The sequence below is a fragment of the Mixophyes fleayi genome, chromosome 2 (genome assembly GCF_038048845.1).
Source record: "Mixophyes fleayi isolate aMixFle1 chromosome 2, aMixFle1.hap1, whole genome shotgun sequence".
NCBI classification, from domain to species: Eukaryota; Metazoa; Chordata; class Amphibia; order Anura; family Limnodynastidae; genus Mixophyes; species Mixophyes fleayi.
In genome coordinates this window covers 111,794,791-111,817,049 of record NC_134403.1, presented here as the reverse complement: position 1 = coordinate 111,817,049, position 22,259 = coordinate 111,794,791, and the positions used below count along the sequence as shown (strand labels likewise).

The 22,259-nt window shown below is 38.4% G+C and overlaps 1 protein-coding gene across 1 annotated transcript in view; it reads right to left on the bottom strand.

Annotated features, from left to right (window-relative positions):
• Positions 1-18,570: 18,570 nt before the first annotated feature.
• The window catches only part of PIBF1 (progesterone immunomodulatory binding factor 1), a 168,708-nt gene continuing 165,019 nt past the window's right edge, over positions 18,571-22,259 (bottom strand). Inside the window, exons 17-18 of the mRNA XM_075199822.1 lie at positions 20,840-21,016; positions 18,571-19,004 (exon numbers count right to left, since the gene is read on the bottom strand). Coding sequence (XP_075055923.1) covers positions 18,954-19,004; positions 20,840-21,016 — 228 coding nt within the window. The 3' untranslated portion in view covers positions 18,571-18,953. The remainder of the gene's footprint in view (positions 19,005-20,839; positions 21,017-22,259) is intronic.

Sequence of the window (22,259 nt, the reverse complement as noted above, 5' to 3'; positions counted from 1 at the left end):
CCTCCACTGTCCCTCAGGCCATTTCCACCACTACGGGCAATGAATATGAGATTAGCCAAATTCTTGCTGAACGCAACGTCCGAGGTCGGTTCCAATACCTCGTACACTGGAAGGGCTTCGGCCTAGAGGAGAGATCTTGGGTCTTTAAAGAAGATTTGCATGCCCCTAGGCTACTGGCAGACTTCCTGAAACATCGTTCTGTACCCAGTGATTCCCCCAATTGTAAGGAGAGGGGTACTGTCAGACGCCGTCCCTGCGCCTCCTCCTCGAGCAGGGACGGACGTCTGTCTGCAGAGCGCCCCGTTGCCAAGCAACGGGGACGCCTCTTCCGGCGACGAGGTGCGCAGGCGCGCCCGTCGCCATAGCAACGGGACGCGTTCTCCTGGTTCCTGTCGGCGGTCAGAACAGCTGACCGCCGACTCCCTGCCCACCAATGAGGAAGCTTCACTTCCTATTTAAAACCTGCTCTGACACCATTAGGGTGCCAGAGCAACTGGTTCCTTAGTCTCAGTGTCTCAGTGTTCCTGTATATTAACTACTGCTTCCCTGTGTTTTGACCCGGCTTCCTGACCTCGCTTTCGGATTCTCCATTGTTCCATCCTGATATTCTGGTTTGACCTCGGCCTGCTGACCATTCTCTGTCTTCTGATTCGGTACCTCATCTGCCCGGTTGGTTCCTGACCCTGCCTGTTTGACTACGTCTCTTCTCTATATCTCGCAAGTAGCTACCTGGGAGGGCCGCGACCTGCACGTCGTTGCCGCTAAGTCCAAACTTCCTTGCGGGGGTCCCTGGTGAACACCAGCGGCGTGTTAGACTCCGCGCCTCCTGGTGTAGTAGTGCCAATACTTGCAGGTACTAAGGTCACGTCTGTGACACTTTGTTTCTGTTCCTCTCCTGAAACGAGCTGGTCCATATAGCGAGCACTATTTGTCACGGTTCAACGTGGAAGCCACTTACTGGTATTGGCACAGCTAATTCTGAGGCGCGGAGTCTAAACGCACTCCTGGTCTTCACCAGGGACCCCCGCAAGGAAGTTTGGATTTAGCTGCAGGAGTGCGCAGGTCGCGGCCCTCAAGGTTAGCCACCAGTGAAGAGGTGCAGGTAGTGGTGCTGTACTGGCCAAAGATAGGCAGTCAAGGGAGTCAGACTGAAGCGTAGTGAAGTGATCCAAAGTCAAACCGAGCTGGCTGCGAGGTACAGAGGAAGTAGGCAAAAGAGAGGTCAAACGGTCCGGGGTCAAAGCCAACAAGTAGAGAAAAGCCCAAGGGAGATCCAGAGGGAGAGTCAAGCAAGCCCTATAGGGTAGCGGGGATCATGTGAGCTGAGTAGCGTCCCTTTGCTAGGCAAGGGGACGCGGACCCCCGTGCATGCGCCCAGGCGCCGGAACTACGTCATTCGTCCCGTAAATCGGAACAGGCACCCATCCTCGGCACCGACTGAAGGTGCGGGGATGGCGCCTGACACTATTATTCCTGTTCCATTATCTACAGCGCCATAAATTTTAAGCGCTAACCAGCAAGACCCATCCGTTTCTGGTTCATTATGTGTTATCATGTATGATCCTCTCTGATTGTGCAATGCTGTGGAATATATTAGGATACAATTAATAATAAAAACAACTAGCAGCAAGCAAGCTATTTGAAAAAAATTATATTAATTCAAAGCTTATAAGGAATTCATTCTTTATACCACTCCCTTTATAACACAAACCTTGCTTAGCACTAGTTATATTCTCTGCACAACAGTGCTTTAAGGTCTATCACTTACAAACTACCCAAACCTCTTTTTATAATGTAAATTGTGTTCTGTGTTTGAAGCAAGCAGTTTAAACAGGGATGATTGTATCCTTTATAATAGAAATAATTTTTAAAAAGTTACTAAATCAGGGAAAAAGTTAATCTTTATTAGGTTAACTGCATAGGTTTCACTTACAAGCTTATCAGGAATTGCATATGTTGTATATAAAAGTGATAGATTAAATCTTTGTGCTATGTTGGTGGATAATTGAATTGGTTACATATTGTTAAATGCAAAACTAATACAGATCTAACAAGTGATGTCTGATGAGTCTTATTCACCTTTCCAAAGCAACTCCCTGTGAAGAGGATGCCACAACAGGGGGAATTCACCTTTTCATTAGACTGTGTTTTCTATTTAATGCATAACAATAGTAATTAGTCTAACAGTCCACAAAGGCAAATGTTTCTGGCAAAAGAGCAGCAGACAGCTAAAACTATCTGATTTTTGTTGAAATCATCTCTGAGACCTGTTTATTTACTTATTTAACGTATTTAAATGGTTTTAATTTGTTTCACCTTTCCAAGCATGTTTTAAAATCAGACAATTCTGCATTTGTCACAAATTAGGAAAGTTTATTAAAATTAATTAAAACAAAAAATAGTAAAATGATCTAATATATTTAGCAATGAATAAATGTTTATTTTATTTTTTTTACCTTGGTCAAATATACTAAGGTTAAGAAATAATTACTATTCTATTGTTTTCACACTCTTGGGTTTATAGGTCATTACAATTTCTATTGGGTTGCAGTACATTCCTAAAATGTTCCAACACACTGTGACAGTTAGTCTGGTCATTGTGCAGACAAAAGAGTGCCAAGAAATTCTAACAGCAAGGGTTGCTGGGGAACAAATTGGTCAATTAACTAAAAAGAGTCATGCTGTTAATTAATATTAATTGGATAACAATGTAAACAGGATTAATGTATGCTAAACACATGTAGATAGAAGGTAATATTATTGCCATTTAATAAAAATGAACATACATATTCTTTCACAAAATTGGTCCTGAATAAAAAGCTGGTATTTCTATAGTTACATTTATTTATAGCAGCCAAAACCTAATTAGAACTTACAATATTTCATTAATAGTTACAATAGTCTTTAAGATACAATTATAGGCAGACCAAAGCTGGCTACACATGGTCAGATTCTTTTTTCAACTGAATCACTAAACAGCTGGATTGGTGGCAAAATTTGGCAAAACACATTGTGGTCCAAATTGTAAGTTTCCTTAATGAAGAACAATCGGGTTCTATGCATTATGGTCTGCTGATGACCATTTATAGATATCAAATTTTCTAGCATGTCCAATGAAAATCTGCTTAATTCCACTTGGATTTTGATTGGAAAAAACAATTATTTTGGGTCCACACGTCTGGATTGAAAATGAACAAATTAGCCAACCAGATCTGTTCATGCAAAGACACTTTGTATCTTTTTTCAGCATCACTGTGTCTATGACTAAGGCACATTAGTATCACATTTGAAAATAAACTTTTGTTTTAAATTATTATTAAAATTCTATTATGGATGTGTAAACTTAGTTTTAGAATATGTTTTTATTTTATTACTAAAATAAATATTTGAGCAAACTCTACAATTCCAATAATAGATTGCTAGGTAACCCAGGTTCATCCATAGCATTTTATATTTGTGTATCTTTTTATACAATTACACTGCTTATTATAATGATCATGGTCCTTGCATTTCTGCCTCCTAAGGCAATGTATTCCTTGTTTATCATCATTTGCGAGCATTCCCAGCATGTACACATACGCCTGAATAAGCACTTATCACATGTAGATGGTTCTGTTTAGGTGCTTTGGGGCCTATTTATTATAGCTTTTTTTCATTCAATTCCCCAAAAACCATCCGTTTTTGGGGGGACCGACGCATATTTAAGTAATATGCACATTTATTAACAATGCATTGCAGCAGATATCATAGATATCATAAAATATAGAGCAGTGCCCACAGATGTCTATGGGGAATGCTATTTACAGCTATTTAAGAAGTAATGAAAAGGAATTTACACATAGGGTAATGTACGCCAGCTCAGGCTGGCATACATTACCCTATGTGCAGAGCCGGATTAACAATAGGGCTAAAGGGGCTATAGCCCTGGGGCCTCGGGCAGCTGGGGGGCCCGCTGGCATTCATCGTGTCGGGGGCGTCCCAGCCCTTGACTCCGTCTGTCACCCGTTCAAGGAGAATGTCAGGCAGCTAACAGCAAATGTTATGCTGTCAGCTGAATGCTGTCACAGTAGGATTTATGTGGCGCGCAGTAATCTCCCTACTGAGGAGATCTCGTGAGAGTGAGACTATGAGTCATAGTCTCACTCTCACGAGATCTGCTTAGTAAGGAGATTACTGCGCGCCGCGCAAGTGCTACAGGGAGTGGAACAATGGAAGGAGGTAAGTTCACGGGGGGGGGGGCCCTCATGACTGGGGGGGGCCTCCCAGTACCCTTAGCCCGTGGGCCTCCCTTCCCTTAATCCGGCCCTGCCTATGTGTAATTTTTCAGCTTTGCTCTATGAGGAGAGCCTTGCGGTAGAGGGATCTTCGGATCTCTCACCGCATATTACTGCTCACTATTGCAAAGGTTGTCACTTTGTGATAGTGACCATAGAAAACATAGGAGATAGGTCTTCGCAGGGACAGCAGTTTTTCATGACTGCTCTTCCTGTTGAAGATTTTTATTAAATATACACGATCTTTCAATCCTTATCTTTGTGATAAGGATTGAAAAGGATAGTGTTAAAAATGCCCCTTTATGTGACAAGTTAGCACAAGTTTTGGTGCATGCGATATCATCTGGTGCCCTCTATTTCAATATGCTCAGAATATTCTCTGGTACTTGAGCAATGACTTTGTTAGTGTTTGTTTAACTAAACTATCATTTTATCTGAGCTTCTGATACTGACCTTGACTCCAATTGTTTGCTTGTAATCCTTGACTTAATTCACAGTCCTGAACCTTGTCTGCCTGTCCCGACTACAATTCCTGTCTCATCCTTCTATATAGTAAACTGCTGCCTAATAAGCTTAGCCCTGGCAGCCGAGTCATAGGTGTTCCTGGTGAAAATTGGGGTTCCCATTAGACTCTGCACCTCAGATCTATCTTGCACCAACTACTAGCAGTACAGAGGAATTACAGGACAATTTGTTACACTTGTGGCATATCAAGTTTCCCATAGAGAAACATCTATGCAGTAAAAATTAAACTATTCATTAATTTTCAGTAAGGACACTTTTTTCTTACATGAAGAACAGATGTTAAACCACACGATTTTTACTTAAACCACCTTTGTGCAGGATCTATCTTTATCACAACTTTAATGCACAAGAACACAAATGTTCAGCCTTTTATATCAGTCACATATACAGGTTGCAACAGTGTGTGATATACTTACTCTGCTCATATTTAGAGTGTAACCTTGGTAATTATATCCAAAATAACTAATATTTCAGTTTATCAACCTTAGTGATGCAAATGTCACTGTTAAAATGGTTTTCTAATTGTGCCAGCCATTACATCTGTTAAAAGATGCAATCCCATTAAAACAGTGTAAATACTGGTTCACAGATTGTAATGGTAAATAACACCATCCCCCTAAGTTTACAAAGGACGGTTACATCACAAACTATACAACTAGTGAGACAAGGTGTAAATTGACAGTTTAATACTGGACACAGAGGCATTTTAATTCCCATAGTAACTCTTAGCAATGAATGATTAAAGTTATCCAATGGAAATGCAAATTTTAGCTAATACTGTGGAAGCAAACTGTCCATCTATGTGTAGATAGGCCTGTTGAGAACGTGTTGGTGAACTAAAGCTGAAGGAGACATCTCCTGCTGCTTGTAAACACCATTTCTGTTTACCTACTTGTAAACCGACTAGACTGAATGCATTTTAGGCAGAAGACAACTACATTAGTGCCTGAACATTTATTAGGGTTATGTTAAGGTGGCTAAAAGCCCTACTCGGTAAATAATGTAGTAAAGCATACTCATATGTACTTTAACAAACAACACTATACTACAGATCTATTTGTATAGTTGCTTTTTAGGGGCAAATAATGAGCAATTTACATGTCTCTGTCCACAATTCCTGGAGTGATTGAATCCTAATTTGCTGGTGGGATAATGCTGGTCACTAGGTACTAGATACTGGGTATAAGCATGTCAATAGTTCCTCTTTTAAGAAAGAAATTCATTACACTAATATGCTTGGAATTGCATTTAATGACTCCAAATTAGATACAATACGAACAAGTACTAAAAGGAAAAAATAATCAATATATATTTATGTTTAAATATAGACAAAATTGTAAAGTTGTTACAAATTTTCTATTTCGATGCTATTTGTACAAAATAAGATGTCATTTTATTGATGTTATTTCTGCATCTTTTGCTTTATAGTTGAGATAGATTGTGTAATGAAATAATAGATATTATCATTAATTAGCTGATTGAGTGACAGGTATAGACAGGATCATTGTGGGGAGGAAAGTTGATCATTTTTATGCTCTGTACTCAGACAATTGTATATGTGCCTGCGCTACATTTGTCTGAATGCAGTTTAAGCAGACCTGAAAATAGTGAAATATTCATCACTATCAAGAATAATTTGCCTATGTTTACTGCAGCCTAGACCAACCCTAAATACGGCTTTTTGTATTTTTCATGCGTCTAGCATGTAGTGAGTATAAACAAAGCGTTACAGGTGAACAGTTGGATGTACAAGCGCCCATGAGTTCAAGCCATATAAAAGAAAGCAGAAAGTGAAAGTAAATTGTCCTTAAAATGATTATGAATTAGTAGTTATATAGAATATTGAACTTACACTTTTTTATATCAAAGCTATTTTTATAGAGACACAGGCAGGGGGACTTGTGGTGAAAAGGCCCAGAGTGGGCTTCAGAAACATAGAATTTTATGGCAGATTAGAACCACTTTGCCCAGCTAGTCTGCAAATATTTAACCTATGGTAACCTCAAACCATATTTGGTCCTTTAATCGTTGTAAGTATATCCATATGTCTATCCCAAGTATGTTTAAACTGCTCTACTGTATTACCTCTACCACCTCTGATGGGAGGCTATTCCACTTATTCACTACTGTGAAGTACTTTTCCCTCAAATTTCCTCTGAACCTACTTCCCTCCAGTTTCAGTGCATGTCCTCGTGTTCTAATACTTCTCTTACTTTGAAGAATGTTTCCCGCCTGTACCTTGCTAAAACCACTGATATATTTGAAAGTTTCTATCATTTTCCCTCCTCTGCTTTAAACTATACATATTAAGATATTTTAGTCATTCTGGGTAAGATTTGTGCTGTAGGCCATGCACCATTTTAGTTGCCCTTCTTTGTTCAGTCTAATGTATTTATAGCCTTCTGGAGATATGGCCTCCAGACTTGCACACTGCATTCTAGATGAGGCCGTACCAATGATTGCAACCAAGCATCTGACTTGCCTTTCTCATTGCTTTGATACTTTGCTTACCTGCCTTTAGGTCACCTGAAGTAGTAACTCCTAGACCCCTTTCCTCCTCAGTAGTTTCCATTATAGTGCCATTAATACCATATTTATACTATGTTTAGCCTTTGGATTTTTGAGACCCAAGTGCATGATTTTACAATGTTTTGCCATTAATCTGTAGTTGCTGCCCTCTTGACCATTCCACTAGTCTAACTAGATCATGGGTCATTTGTTTTACCCCTTCTGGTGTGTCAACCCTGTTGCATATCTTTGTGTAATCTGCACAAAAGCATACTTTCCCTTCAATTCCATTTGCAATGTCACCAATAAAGATATTATAAAGTACTGGTCCAAGTACAGATCCCTAGGACACTCCACTGATGTGGAAGAGGGACAGGGAGCGGAATGGGTACTGAAGAGGCACAGTAATGGGTAGTGAAGAGGCACAGGGAGGGGATGTGTGGTGAAGAATGAGGGGATGTGTTTAGCTTGCTGCTCTCCTCCGGGGTATTATAGCTTAGCACAAGCTGGTGTGCCAAAGATTGTTTGTTTTTCTTTTTAACTGCAATCAGTTGTAATACTAGAACAAAACTAAAAATGATCCGCTACAAAGACAAGATGGTTATGAATGTCCGTTGTAAGGCTAGGTACACACTGGAGGTTTTTCAGCCAATCATCGGGCCAATCACCCGATAAATGACAACTTGGCTACATATTGCGTTAGTGTGATACTCACACGATGAGCGACAGTCATCCCAAAGTGCCGATTGTTGTTTCATTTGGTTGCTCGTACTGTTTAATAATCTCGTTCCAATCACCTGCCGACATGTAGTGTTTATGCACAATCACGATATCCTTAGAGTTTACAGAGTCAGTCTTTTCAGCCAATGCCGGCAATAAACATATTCCAGTGACTTAAATGTAGAGTGCGCTGTAGATGGAATAGTTTGTTTCAGAGTCACAGAAGCTAACAATTTTCGTAAGGACATGTGGAGAGCTATAACAATGTGGTTTTAATCAGTGTGACAGAAATGAATGCATAAGTGACTATTGTAAAGAACTAGATGACCAGATGAAGAGCACAGAACTGAAGGTAAATCTGTCTAGTGTGTATGCATGAATCCTACGACTGCTCGGGCCTTCAGTTGCAGGTACAAATACTTTAACAAATTTCATATAAATATTTACACACATTGGTTATTTAATTCAGAATATAACATGTGATTAAATGATATAAAAAAAATAAGTTTTGATTGAGGAAAGAGGAAGATCAGGCGAGGAGTTCTGATGGGCATGTGGGGGAGTTTTATAGTACATGTTGGAGTCTGAGGGCATGAGGGGCTATTTTTGAGCATGTGGAAGGTCTGGGTGACATGTTGTGGAATTTTGGAGCAAGTGAGGGGCATGTGGTGGCATTTTTGGATGAGTGATATGGGCATGTCGAGGTTATTTTCGGGCTGATTTTTTATTCTTAAAATTAAAGGTAATGTTGAAGGTTGGTTGGATGTATGTATTATATATTGCATGATCTGTGTTATGTAGTCTGTTCACTTATTGCTCGTCTTTCTATAGTTCATGTACCTGTACACTTCAAACAGACCCCAACATTCCAGGATCCAGACAAGGAACCAGCAGCAAGTTGTAAAAGCTGCAATAACAGGTAGAAGAAAACAACAGTCCACCAACAGCCTCGTTCTTTCTCTCTCCTAATTTTGTTTCCTAACCTCTCATTCTCTCTCTCTCTTTTGATTTTTGTTCCCCTATACCTTGCTGGCCACCATTTCTCACCATCCTCAATGTCCTCTCCATCCACCAGCTGTTTTTGCCTTCCATCTTACTTGCATCCTCCCTGCCACCTTTATATCCACTCCAATCTTACCCTCTCTCCACTGAATTTCAGGAAAGTGAGAATTAGCTTGAGGCGGAGAGCAGAGCCTAACCGTTAATCTTCAAGTAAGTGGAAACTTTTCTTTCTTTCCGCTGCGGTTTGTCAGAGAACAACTATTGTTTTTTCTACCACGTCAACTTGCCCCGATACGGTAGCCTTGCCCCCCTCCCTGCACATTTCAGTATTGGGTGGGCAGCATAGCATGTTCTTCCTCTGGGTGCCATGGCTCCACGCTACACCTCTGCCTCCATTGGGCCGGGCAGACGGGGGTCAAGTGACGGTGCCTGTTTCATTTGTACTGGGCCCCACAGTCTCTGATGTCAGTCAAAAAGCGGATTTTGCAGACATTTAAGACATCACTGTCAGCTGTTTCTTTTGACAGCTGTACCGTAAGGCACAATGCTTCTTTCAAACGTGCAGGTATGCATAGGGGAAAACAGCGTCCCCCAAGAATTACAAACATCTTCAATCTGAAATGTTTCTATAAAACTGGGCAGCAATTAGCTCCTTCATATCAAGCAATAAGTCACAGCATGTTTTTTTTGTTTTAAAATTTTAATTTTCATTTTTTTTTATTTATTGCTGATTACTGTAGTTTTTGTACCATAAGAAACTTTTAGAAGGAAAACCAGGCATAATTAAAGTGTTGATTAAAAAAATGACAGTACATTTTTGCAAGCAATGACTAGTGGCATCTTCATTTCAGTATACAGTAGTAAGAAATCCAACACAACTCTTGTATTCTCGGTTATAATTCTGAAGATATTTCATGTCACTTCAGAGTTCCCTGACAAGCACTGGATTTGTCCCGTGTACATTTTTACAGAAACTTCTTAAAATTCACAAACCAATGCTTTATAACATTTTAGTCTTGAACATTGTTTTTCGAATTGAGTGTCTTTTTGAAAGAACGTACAAAAATCTGATTAGCCAATAACAGAACTGGTGTGTGTGCATCCTCCTGTGATCCAATCCCAGAACAGGGTCTATGCGATTTAGCCCAATATTCATGTTCAAGATGCCAATAGATCTGCTTGAATGGATAAATTGGCCTATAGGTGGCTAGGACATTTGGAGTTATTCTCAATAAGATAGATTCACCTTTTAAATACATAGGACATTCAGAATATCTGCTAATACTATAATCGCTCACCCTTCTTAGATTATAAGCTTGCGAGCAGGGCACTCTTACCTCTTGGTCTGTTTGTTAATACCCTGTTTTGTTTTATTACCATGTCTGTTCACAACTGTAAAGTGCTTTAAAACATGCTGCCACTTAAATAAACATTAATAAATAATAATTTACATTTCATTGCACCTGAATCCTGGTCTTGTGTTTTGTTTTTCACAAGGTCACGTGACCAACTAATATTGCAAACAGCATTAGAGATTTATTTCTTTGTTCTTTAACAAGACTGTGCATAAATGCATAAATGTTGCTCCCCTAGAGAAAGAATTAGAAAAAAGAAAAAATGTGAAAAGAAGAATATGCTGTTTGTATGTTAATTTAGATAACAGACACTTCCTACTTAAGCTTATGAGACAGAATCACATTTTCTACAAAGCATATATGCAAAACATAATAGCCATGACTAATAAACCTTATGGTTAGTATCACATGGGTACTTCTGAATGTTTTTCAAGACAGTAAGTTGTGGACTTCAGATATTCATGTTCTGCAGGTATGTCAGGCTACAGGAATGGGTTAACTCCCCCATGAGCTGAATCAAGACATGAAAATGAAACCCACATAAGGGAGTGTTACTCTTTCTCTCCCCTGGTGTCTTTGAGAAATTTCCCAAGCAATTCCTAAAAATGAAAACACAGCTGGGAATATTGGGCTGCCATGGAGTATTTCAAGGAAATTAACTGTAACAATTCTCTTATTTTCCTTCTCAAGAATAAATCAAGCAGTGGTTCAATATTTTTTTGTTTCTTTGTACTGTCAGAGTTGAAGAATTTTCATTCCAACTGAGCATCAGGAGAAGATATTACATCCAGAAGATAATATCTGGTAAAGATATGAAGAGATGACCAGGCGGCTGCCTTTGCACCACTGAGGCCTGGGACCTGTGTGCCCAGGAGGTTGCCACTGCCCTTGTAGAATGTGCCTTTCAGATCTCCAGCACCTCATGTCCATTCCCCTTGAAAGCCTGTGCACTGATATCGCCGGTCCATATTGCGAGAGTATGCTTGGATATAGCACGCCCTTTACAGGGTGCTACAGAAAGGACAAAAAAATTGATTGGTGTTTCTAAACTAATTAGTTCTGGAGAGGCAAATAGAAATCGCCTTGACAAGATACAGGATATGTAATCGTGTTTTTTTTATTGTTAGTTGGCTGTTGACAGAGAGACAGAAGTATAACTTGATTTATACGAGTCAGAAGCTACCTAAGATTGGATAGTAGGATTAGTGTGCAGGACCGCTTTGACTGTGTAGATCTTCAGACAAAAGGCTCCTTACACCATAGGGCATGTAATTTCAGTCTCGACAGATGTGACTGCTACCAGAAACAACACCTTCAGTGTGAGCCATCTTGTAAAGGCTCAAAGGTATCAAACATTAAGGAGTCCAGAACAATGTTGAGATCCCAAGATGTCAGTAAATACCAGGATGAATTCTTATTATTGCCAAAAAAAAGTAAATCGTAAGATAGTAAACAAAGACAAAATGTTTTTTTCTAGTTTGAAGAAGCACCTCAATCACTCATGTCTGAGACTTCCTTGCTTCTTAGCAGAGGTCGCTCAATCTTCACACCATCAAAGAAAAGACGTCCGGATCTGGGTAAAGAGTTTGACCCTGGTACAAAAGATCTGACAGAAGTGTCAGAGGCCAGGGCTGTAGTAGGAGCATTTCCCAAGCTACTGCAAACCATGGGCTAGGAGGACAGAACAGGAGGACCGCTATGACCTCACTTGTTTATTTTCTATTTTATTACCATAGGGTTTATGAAATGATAGGAAAAGGGTGGACACATACCCCAGCTGGAAGTCTCATGGTACCAACAAAACATCTATTCCTTCCACCCTATTGTCCCTGTAGTGTGAGTAGAACATTGCTACTTTGGTCTCCCGAGTTCTCACCATCATATCTATTTGGAGAAGACCAAATTTCCAAACCAGTAATTGAAAGACTTCTTGTGCAAGGACCATTCTCGTAGATGGATTTGACATCAAGTTGAGGTTATCAGCTATGCTGTTCTCCTTGCTTGACACGAGAAGCACAGAAAGGAATATCAAATTGTCTTCTGCCTAAGATAGGAATCCAACATCATGTTCCTGCTCCTGGTGCCCTTTTATTCTTTTAGGAGGGCAACCACAGCCCTGTTGTGAGAAAACATCCAGAGATGTTTGCATTGTAAAAAAGCTAAATATGCTGAATGGCATGTCACACCACAATCATCTCTAGAATATTCGTGCATAGCCAACTTTCTCTTGGTAGCCACGTGGCCTAAACAGATGAACACTCCAACCTGTGGAGTTGGAATTTGTTGTGAGCACAACCCATTCTGGTTCTGAGAAAGTCAGCCCATACTCCTTCAGTCTTCGATCCTGGCATCAGTCGAAGGAATCTCTGTTGGCATGATCCAGAGAAGTTGACTTGCAAACCCACTAGCTAAGCAGAAACAGTTAATAAAGGAAACAGGTAGGCAATCATTGACTTTCGTTATAATTTTGATTAAGTGTATCTAATCAGTTGCAGTATGACAAGATCCTGTATAGTAATTGGTCATAGGTTTATAGAAAACTTGTTGGATGCTAACAAATAATGTCTTGTACCAACTGCTTGTCACAAAGGGCAGAACCTATATAATTAGGGTGGAGTGGACCTTATATACCCTTTACTGACGTTTCCTATTAGTGGTTGCTTAATCTAATTTAATGGATACAGGCTTATATACAAAACAAATTTATTGACATCATATAAAACCATATTAAGTGTAAAAATCTTAAGAATCAGCATAAGACATCATAATCATATACCATAAAAAAAACTCCATCTTGAGATATTGCATCACCATAAAAAGACCCTCATAAAATGAATAAATATCCTCGCAAAAATAATAAATAATGAAATGGAATCCAGCTCTGTGGTCCACACTTCCTGAATGCAACAGCTGATCTTTACAAAATGATAGTGTAAGAGTCTAAAAAAGTCCTAACTCAAAAAGTCCCAATCATAATACCATCCGTTCCTTGAAAAATTCTAAAGGAACAACAAAACCACAAGTGTCCAGCCAATGTGCGATATGTAGTGCTGTAGGTTCCAACAATGCTCCTTTAGGAGCTAATAAGGAGTAAAGTCAATCGCAATATATTATTGTTCTTGTTGTCCACAAATGTGCTGAGGTGATAGTATGGTGGTGACAAGGAATTTTATACTTGTTGTTAGTAGTCGTGATGTACTTGGCTGGGTACCCAGTGAGGATCAGCTACTGCGGTGTGTACACAGATGAAAATGACCACAGTGGAAAGCACACGCTGGACCGGATATCCGGTATTAGTGAGAGTGTCTCAATGCGTTTCGTCTGTGAAAGACTTTTTCAAGAGAGTGCAATGTAGGAAGTCCGTCTAAGGTAGTATTTGTAATGCCAAGTATTCCGTTTGGTCTTTCAGCATGTCTGTAATTCCTGGTTAACCAATTGTAGGACTGTGGGTTAAGGATGTATTCTGAATCATGAAGTACGGCACAGCTCTGTATACATGTAAATTATATACCTATAAAATAAAGATCCATAACAATAATGTAAACCTTATCTAACATTAAGTTATGTGTAGGATGTTAAGTAGTTTATTCTATGGGATGACAATTGTCACAACTCGTTTTCCAATCAATCTAGGTATTATAATATTGGTGCCCATTATGATTGCATACAGAATTTGGGATTTTCCCACCATACATGTGTTTAATTGTTTAAATATTAAAATACACATGCAGACATAATGTACACACACATATACATATGTATATAACTCTGTCTATGCATCTATATTCCTATATCATTTCACATATCTCATGGTTAACCATGTTGGCAGTATTAGGCAAGAATTATTTTGTTCTATTATATACTTTTCCCTGATTTAGGGGGGAAGGGGGTTGTTGTGTCAGTATGTGTTCTGCATATTGTATATATAACATTGGTAGTATCGGGGTAATGAACCATTTTCTGAGGATACCCTACTAATTAATTGTCCATTGGGGGTGTTTGAATATAATGGAATAAAAAGTTATTGGGAAAGCTAGAAAATGGGGATGTCTGGGTTGACAAGGATGTTGATGGGGGAGGACATGTTTCACCACACGTAGCCTAACTGTTACTTTGGGGAGCAGCGTTCCTACTGTATCAGGTGTTCTTAGGTGGTCTCCCATCTTATTACTTACCTGGCTCCACCCTGCTTGGCTTAGATCGAACGTGGTTGGCCATCTCCCAGGTGGTATGAATGTAGTGACTGCTTACCCATTAGTCATAACCAGACTATGTATTTGGGCTTTCCGTGTGGACTCCATAATCCACCCCTATTGTGTATTTCAACCCATACAAGTGACCAGACTAATATGACCTCAGATCATCAAGTCAAGCACCGTGGGGTTGGGGTCTTCATATTATATATTGTTCTTGTTTCTTCCCTATTGATTTTTTCAATCAAATTACCACCCCTCCAGTTATTTGTGATTTTTTTTTGATGCCCAGAATGGTCAATCCTATGCTGTTACAAATGTGTTTTTCTTTAAAGTGATTGGATAGGCTATGCTTATCAAATCCTATTCTGATGTTCCTGGTGTGTTCACCTTTGCGCTTTCTAATTGTGCAGTCTACACATTGCTTGCTGCATGGGCACTGGATTAAATATATTACGCTAGTAGAATTGCATGTGATGAAGTCTTTCATCTACTATATCTTCCCATCTGATGTTGCCTGATATTGTTATATAGAGTTGGTCCCTCTACAGTGCATACTGATGCAATTGATGCATTTTCCACAATAATAGAACGTGAGCGTTTGGGATATTTTCCCTAACCAATTGCTGGTTGTGGCATTGTTTTTGTTATAAATGAAATTGCTTGCAAGAGATTCCTTTAAATCTGAAGCTTTTCTAAAGATAACATTGAGATGGTCTGGTAAGAGTTTTCCTAGAATTTCATTGTGTTTTAATATGTTTCTTCAGAACTTTTTTAATTTGATAGGCCCCACTCGAGTAATCGTAAATGAAATAGACTTTGTTAGTACTACCCTCTCGTTAATCATTAATTCAAGTTATATCTTCTTTATTAGTTTCTATATATATTAAAAGTTTCTCTATCAAGAACGCTTCCTGTACAGTTGCCTCATCATACTTCTGCTCCAGAAATTGTGATTTTAATTATACCTTGTTCCATGTAGTCATTCATGGATGTGAAGTTGCGCCTAATTTTGGTAATTTGGCTAAACGGAATGCTCCGTAACCATTGAGGGTGATGGTGACTATCTGCAAGAATGTAGCTGTTCACATCGACAATTTTTTGGAATGTGTTGTTGGCAACAATGCCATCTCGGATAAAAATCTATAAATCGAGAAACTCTATATCGCTCTGGCTATATTGTGCAGTAAAAGTTAAACCAAACGTGTTCCTATTGATGTTTTCTAAAAATTCCTTCAGGGAACTTTCTGACCCTTCCCAAATTATAATAACGTCATCAATATAGCGTCTCCATAGAACCAGGTTTGCCTCCCAGCTATGACCACTCCATATGTATTGGTTTTCTCAATAACTCATGTATAGTTTGGCATAGCTGGGGCAAACCTGGTGCCCATTGCTGTTCCTTATTTCTGCAAATAAAAACAGTCCTCAAACTAGAAGTAGTTGTGAGTCAAAATAAAATAAATGTTGGCTAAAAAGAATTCCACCTGTGCCTGGTTTAATAGAGTATCTTGCTCGAGAAAGTGTCTAGTGCATCAAATTTCTATGTCATGTCTAATGAATGTGTATAGGGAAGTCACGTCACATGTGACCAACCATTGTCCTGGTTCCAACTGATATCTTTCAGAATCTGTAATATATGTGTGGTGTCAAACAAGTAGGCTTTCTGTTCTTTGACATAGGATTGCAGAAAGGTGTCCAAATAATGAGATAAATTAACTTATGAGTAATGTTCTTATCCTACTAAATATACCAATCAGTATCCTTGCATGTATAGACTTGTTTGGTTACTAAATAATATTTCTAATTAAAAAGAGTCTTTCAGTTCTCTACCCTGAAAAAAGTAACAATTTGGATGCATGAAATATGTTTATAAATGTAATACCAAAATATTCCCACACCGATGAACAGTTTTTCACACTGGGCATTTGAAAGACAGCAATGTTGAGAAAATAGCTGTGGGGGTATACCCTTATGCGGTGCAAACACAGTTGGCATCGCATGAAATCGGTTAACTTTGAAAAGCAGGCAGCTATTATATAAACAGAGTGTATTTTACAATTCAAAGGAGTCAGGAAGAGCATTAATTTATCAAAGAAATGACCCTTGGGCTGGGCTTCTGCGTTCATCCAGATTACTGCTTAGAACCAGGTCCAGGTGGAATGAGTATTAGTCCAGTTTGAGGAACAATCTGCATTAACTTTTTTTTTGAGCAAAGGTATACAGATCATTATTGCTAAAACAAATAATTTTCTCAAAGCCACCTAGTACAAAATTGTGAAAGACACAGATTTGATTAACCAGTGTTTATATCTTTAACTGTTTACTGGCAACAATAATTTCAAACCCATTTGTGAACAGTTCCTTTAAGATGTAATTAGGGAGACGGATCTATTTGAGAATACTAAGCAATTTGGAACAATATTTCCCATGCTTGCCAAAAATGACCAGTAGGTGTGTCCAGGAGATCATGTGTATGTCCACACTAAAACTCAGATTGGAGTCCTACACAGCGCAAGCTGCATGGATGTTGGTACAGGTCACATTTTGTGGAGTTGCCCAGTTGTTCGCTTTTGAGGGAATCAGCTGATCTATTAAAAAACAACAGCAGTGTATATATGGAATTGAACATCACTTTTGAATTATTGAATAAATAAGGAATTATGCCCTCTTTGATATTTGAATTAGTACATTCCTGGTTAAAGCAAACAGCTACAATGATTGAGTTTTATACTGTCCATGTTGAATAGTATAACAGTCAATGAAAATCTAAATGTCCTGCTAACAGACTCACTGCCAAAGTTTATATCATATGGCAGCCCTGGACATTGCATAAGGGAAAGGATAGTATAAGTCAATATTATATTATTGTTTTCCTTGGGTAATAGTGCGAACATTTTATGAGGTTTTAATATATATTCATTTTTGTTTGCTCTCCTCCTTCTCCCTTCATATTACAGAAATACGAAAGCAGGAAGTTACATAACGATTGGGGTTTCACACTCTTCTATAATCATGGTGCTATCCATTAAAGGCCATGCATTATAGAAAAGGACATGACAATGAGGCCACATGGTCGATCCTTATGTGCCAAGTACAAGAAGTTGTGTACAGAACAGGGGGCAACTAAGGCATATATATCTTTAATGTTAAATAACCAGACTAAACTTGACGGATTTCTACTCAAAGAAGTGTGCTAATCTGTAGTATGAAAAGATGATCATTTGGAGGCCCCAGAACAAGATTGTCGGGTTCTGTGTTCTTGTGGTCTTATTGCTTTTTTTTTTTTTTAAACTCCACCACATAATGCAAATTTTGATTGAAAAAAGAAAAAGCAGCGACTTTGTGATGAAAAATAGAAAGCTTTCTTCAAGTCGTACATTTAAAATTAAAGCTGCACTCTCATATCGGAAGGTAGATAGGGCTTTCAGAATACTTTCAGATGTGCTATGGTAACTAAACCCAAGCACAGAGCAGAATTAGTCTGAAAGGGTAAGGTGGGGTATAAAATTAATAAAACATTGTCTGCAAATTGAACTGTTTTGTAATAATGATTGTTATTATTATTAGAAATCCCAGAACTATACAAAGAGAGGTTCACTAATGTAAGAATATCTTTACATAAGGTCAATAAAAAGTACAGCCATAATGAGCTCCATTGCAGATAGCACGCCAGAGAAATGCCATATTAAAAACTAGATTACAGACCACATTTACCATTAAAGAATGCAACTATAATACATAGTAATATTCAGAGCTATTTACACTATAATGGTTGATTTGTTTAACGAGGACATGTAACAGAGGTGACAGTTCTTCTTTGTAATGTCCAGTTCTTCAGGGAGACGCTCAATAGCTCTGGTAACATTACTTTAACCAGGCCATTTAGCATGCTAATCAACATGGTCACTGAGGCTTCTCTTCTCTACATCTCCGTTCTAGACCAGTGCTGGTGTGGAGCATAGGCGCTTATCACTGCCAGAAAATACTACATTTTCAACTCTCACTCCTTGTGAAAGGTCTTTTTTTAATATCAATCTGTATATATACAAAATAGTTGAAAGAGTGACCAACCATATGCATGTCATAAATGTTGTTTGGAAAGCTTTTTCTGTACGGTTGAGGACAGTGTAAATGCCTCTCTTACTTATGACAGTTCTTATAACCATACAAAGTATAATAACATTTTACTTTGTAAACTAAAAGGAAAACAAAAAAACTTCAGGTCATTTTAGATACACATAATTGTAACAATATGATTGTGTTTATTACACAGCACTGTTTAAAACAAAGATCAATAAAAAAAATATTTTTTTAACATGATTAAATAAAAATAGATCTCACAAATATATTTAGTGTAAAGAATGTTCTATCTTCTATGTTGTCTTCTTCAATTGTTTGTACCATCCCGGTGCTTCCTGCTTTGTCTGTCGCAATTAAAAACACAAAGACAATTACCATATCATTGAATCATTTTATGATCATTTTTGTTCTTATTGCATAGCTTTTTACCTTTTATTGTATTATTACCAGTACAACTGTACTTAAACTATAAAGCTGGACAAATATGGTGAGAGTTGGTCTGCCAACTAGATTTTTTTTTTAGAAACCAGTCCCAACAATATAGTTTATGTGACAGATATAATCATTCTACCAAAATTCCAGACAGATAAGATTTTGATAACGTACGCTTTAAAAAAAACAAAATCTGATCAATTGACAATAACATACCCATTTGTATATGTTTAATCTGATTGTTCAGCATCAAATTAGATCAATCGGATCTGTACAATCAGGCCTCCATCTGTGTCTCCAATTTAACTAGACCAGTGAGCCAGACAATTACTGAATCCCAAAACAGTACTTACTGGAGTTTGATGTTCACAGGGATTGGCCGAGTCCCCTGCGTTATGTAAGTGCCCGCTGCTGCTCTACTGCCTCCTGCTGGTAGGGTGTTGTCTACTGACAACACTGTTGGCAGGAGCAAAGAGAGTGTGGCAGACATCACACTCATTCTATCATAGAAGTTAATAAACTGTGCATGTCTTCAGGTGCATAAACAACACATTTTGCAGTGTTGCCTCAAGACTTCCTGTGATGATAATAGTCACAAATCACTGAGAATGATAATGAATGTCCACTCATTAAGCCTTTTCAGAAAATGATTCTTTTGCTTTTCCAGATTTAGAAACATGCCCTACTATCTTACGGTGTATACCTAGATCACCAACTATTAATAAACATAAACCAGCAAGTGATATAAAACATCCAGGAATAATAATGTATAGAACAGCTATACATAAAATTGTCAAAATAAAATACAATTAAAAGCAACAATTACAATGTGCATTAAAATTACAGTGATTAAAAGTGAAACCATATGTTACATTAAAACAACAGTAGATTGCAATTTATTTCATCATCTGTATAGATAAAAACCATATGGAAGATTGTAATCAGCACTAGATTTTGTACATGTAATTATTTCTTCTTCAAAAATTCTGCTGAATACAGTTATAACCATATCATGCAAGTAGTTGGGGCTTGTTTCTAGGGTATGCACATATATCTGGAGTATATGTGCTTTCCTGATATTAGCAAACCTAACTCAAAAATGTAAAATTGACAAACAATTTTATTTGTTGAAACACATTAATAAATTATAATTAAATTGTCAGTTAAACGTATTAGGCTTGCTTAAACATCCCTTTCTGTCACGATTGGATCCGGGAGAGTAGACAATGGTATCTGACTGGATGTGAGCGGCTTACAAATAATATATGCCATCCTCTATTGTACCAAATATTGCCCCATCTTTTTCAAACAGACATGGTCCAACCCAGTGACTGACAAATACTGCAAGATGTGTATACAACCTTCATCCTATTGATAATGTACAGTCATGAAGGGTCAGAAAAAGAACACAATGAAAATGAGCACAAATTGTACTTTTCATAAGTGACTTTTTCTTTCATTAAACAGTCTATATAACCCATTCTTTTTATTTTGTAGCACTTTGTAACCATCTTCTGTAGGTTAAAAGAAACTTTAAAAATAAACACATCAATGTCAAAACTAAGAAAAACAGCAAACAAGTGTCAGGCACAGTGGAAATTAAAACTTCAAGTAAAGCCATAAAAATTGCAGATAAACAAAGAATTCAATCCACAATTTTATGGCTGTTATAAAAACTGTCACCTGTAACAAACGGCAGTTTACCATTAACTACAAACAGCATTAAAAGCAAAGATGAAACACTTACAAACAAAGTCGGCTGAGGCATAAATACGTTTTCATCCTGAAGAGACAGTGCGTGATCAGGAAACCCGGATTTCACTTTAGTTCCCAGATTCCTTGCATGTTCTTTAGAGCGAGTTAAACCTTCCACTTGACGTTTATTTTGGAGACCAAGTAAAACTTGCTTCATTTCAGCCAGCTCCTGTAACATGTCAGAAGATAATGATATACTTCTAGAGAGACAGGCTTGTAAGAACTGCCCAGCATTTCTTTTCTTAAAGACTGGCATATAATGTTGTTATAAGCTAGCCATGGCAACGCGAGTACCTTCTGTAAGAAGGCTTTCGAACCCACATCACTTTAATTCTAATGGCTGCACTGTTCAGGTACTCTACAAATCCTACATTGCAGAAGCCATTAATAAACATTAGAGGAGATCTAACAAGATCAAGGCACTTATCAGCATTTTGGATTTATGTCTCTCTCTCTCCTTGCCTGTATCAATGCTGTCTAAATACCAGTGGCAAAGTTTGTCAATAGAATAAGGTGTTATCTGCATATTTGTACCCATGATTCCCAGAGTGATTTTTAAATTTCATTCTGTGGGTTTGTGGAACAATGCTTTTTGTTAAAAAATAATTATGAGCATGGAAATATTTTTGGTTTTAAGAAGGCTCTAACAGCAACAGATATCTCAACTATTATTGAGGTAGATCTTAGTCACTCAGCGGGAAGAAAAAAAAAAAGGACATAGACCTCCACCACATCATCTTGTCACATCTTGTTGCTCTTCAGTTGCAGGACCATAGCAGAATGAAGCTCTGTCTGCCGCATACTGAGCAACAAAACAAATTCCCAGTTTAGCCACACCCAAGGTCAAAAGTGGCTGTATAACTCCTGGACCACAGTGGAGTCTAGAAGAATGCACACACAAGCTGATAGTGGTCATCTTTCGGACAACATTTGCGCACATGCCCAATAAGGAACTGCACAATTTTTATCAATCTATTTTATCAGACAATGGCATCATGCTAATTTTGGGGCCATACATGTAGTAATATCCTAAAGAATGGCCCATATCAGTGCATGCATGGCCAGCTTAAGAGTCTCCATCACTGAAATGTTTATTTCTCTTAGATGGCTTCAGCACTAAAGCATGATGTAACAATCCTGTCCAGGTTTGCTACTTTGCCTGTCTGCTCTGTTCTCCTGTGGATCACATGACTCACCTTCAGGGCGGGTCATTCAAACCTGCTCTATTTAAACTCAGCACTGACACCTGCTCATTGTCAGTGCAACTTGTTTGCTAGCCTGACTCCATGGACTCCTGTGTATTCTCTGACCCTTGTGCATTCCTGAACTCTCCTGTTGGATTCCCTGTGGGTGAACCTGCTTCATCAACCAAGTGCTGGTAGCACTATCTTTGGGACTCTCCTGTTTGCAAG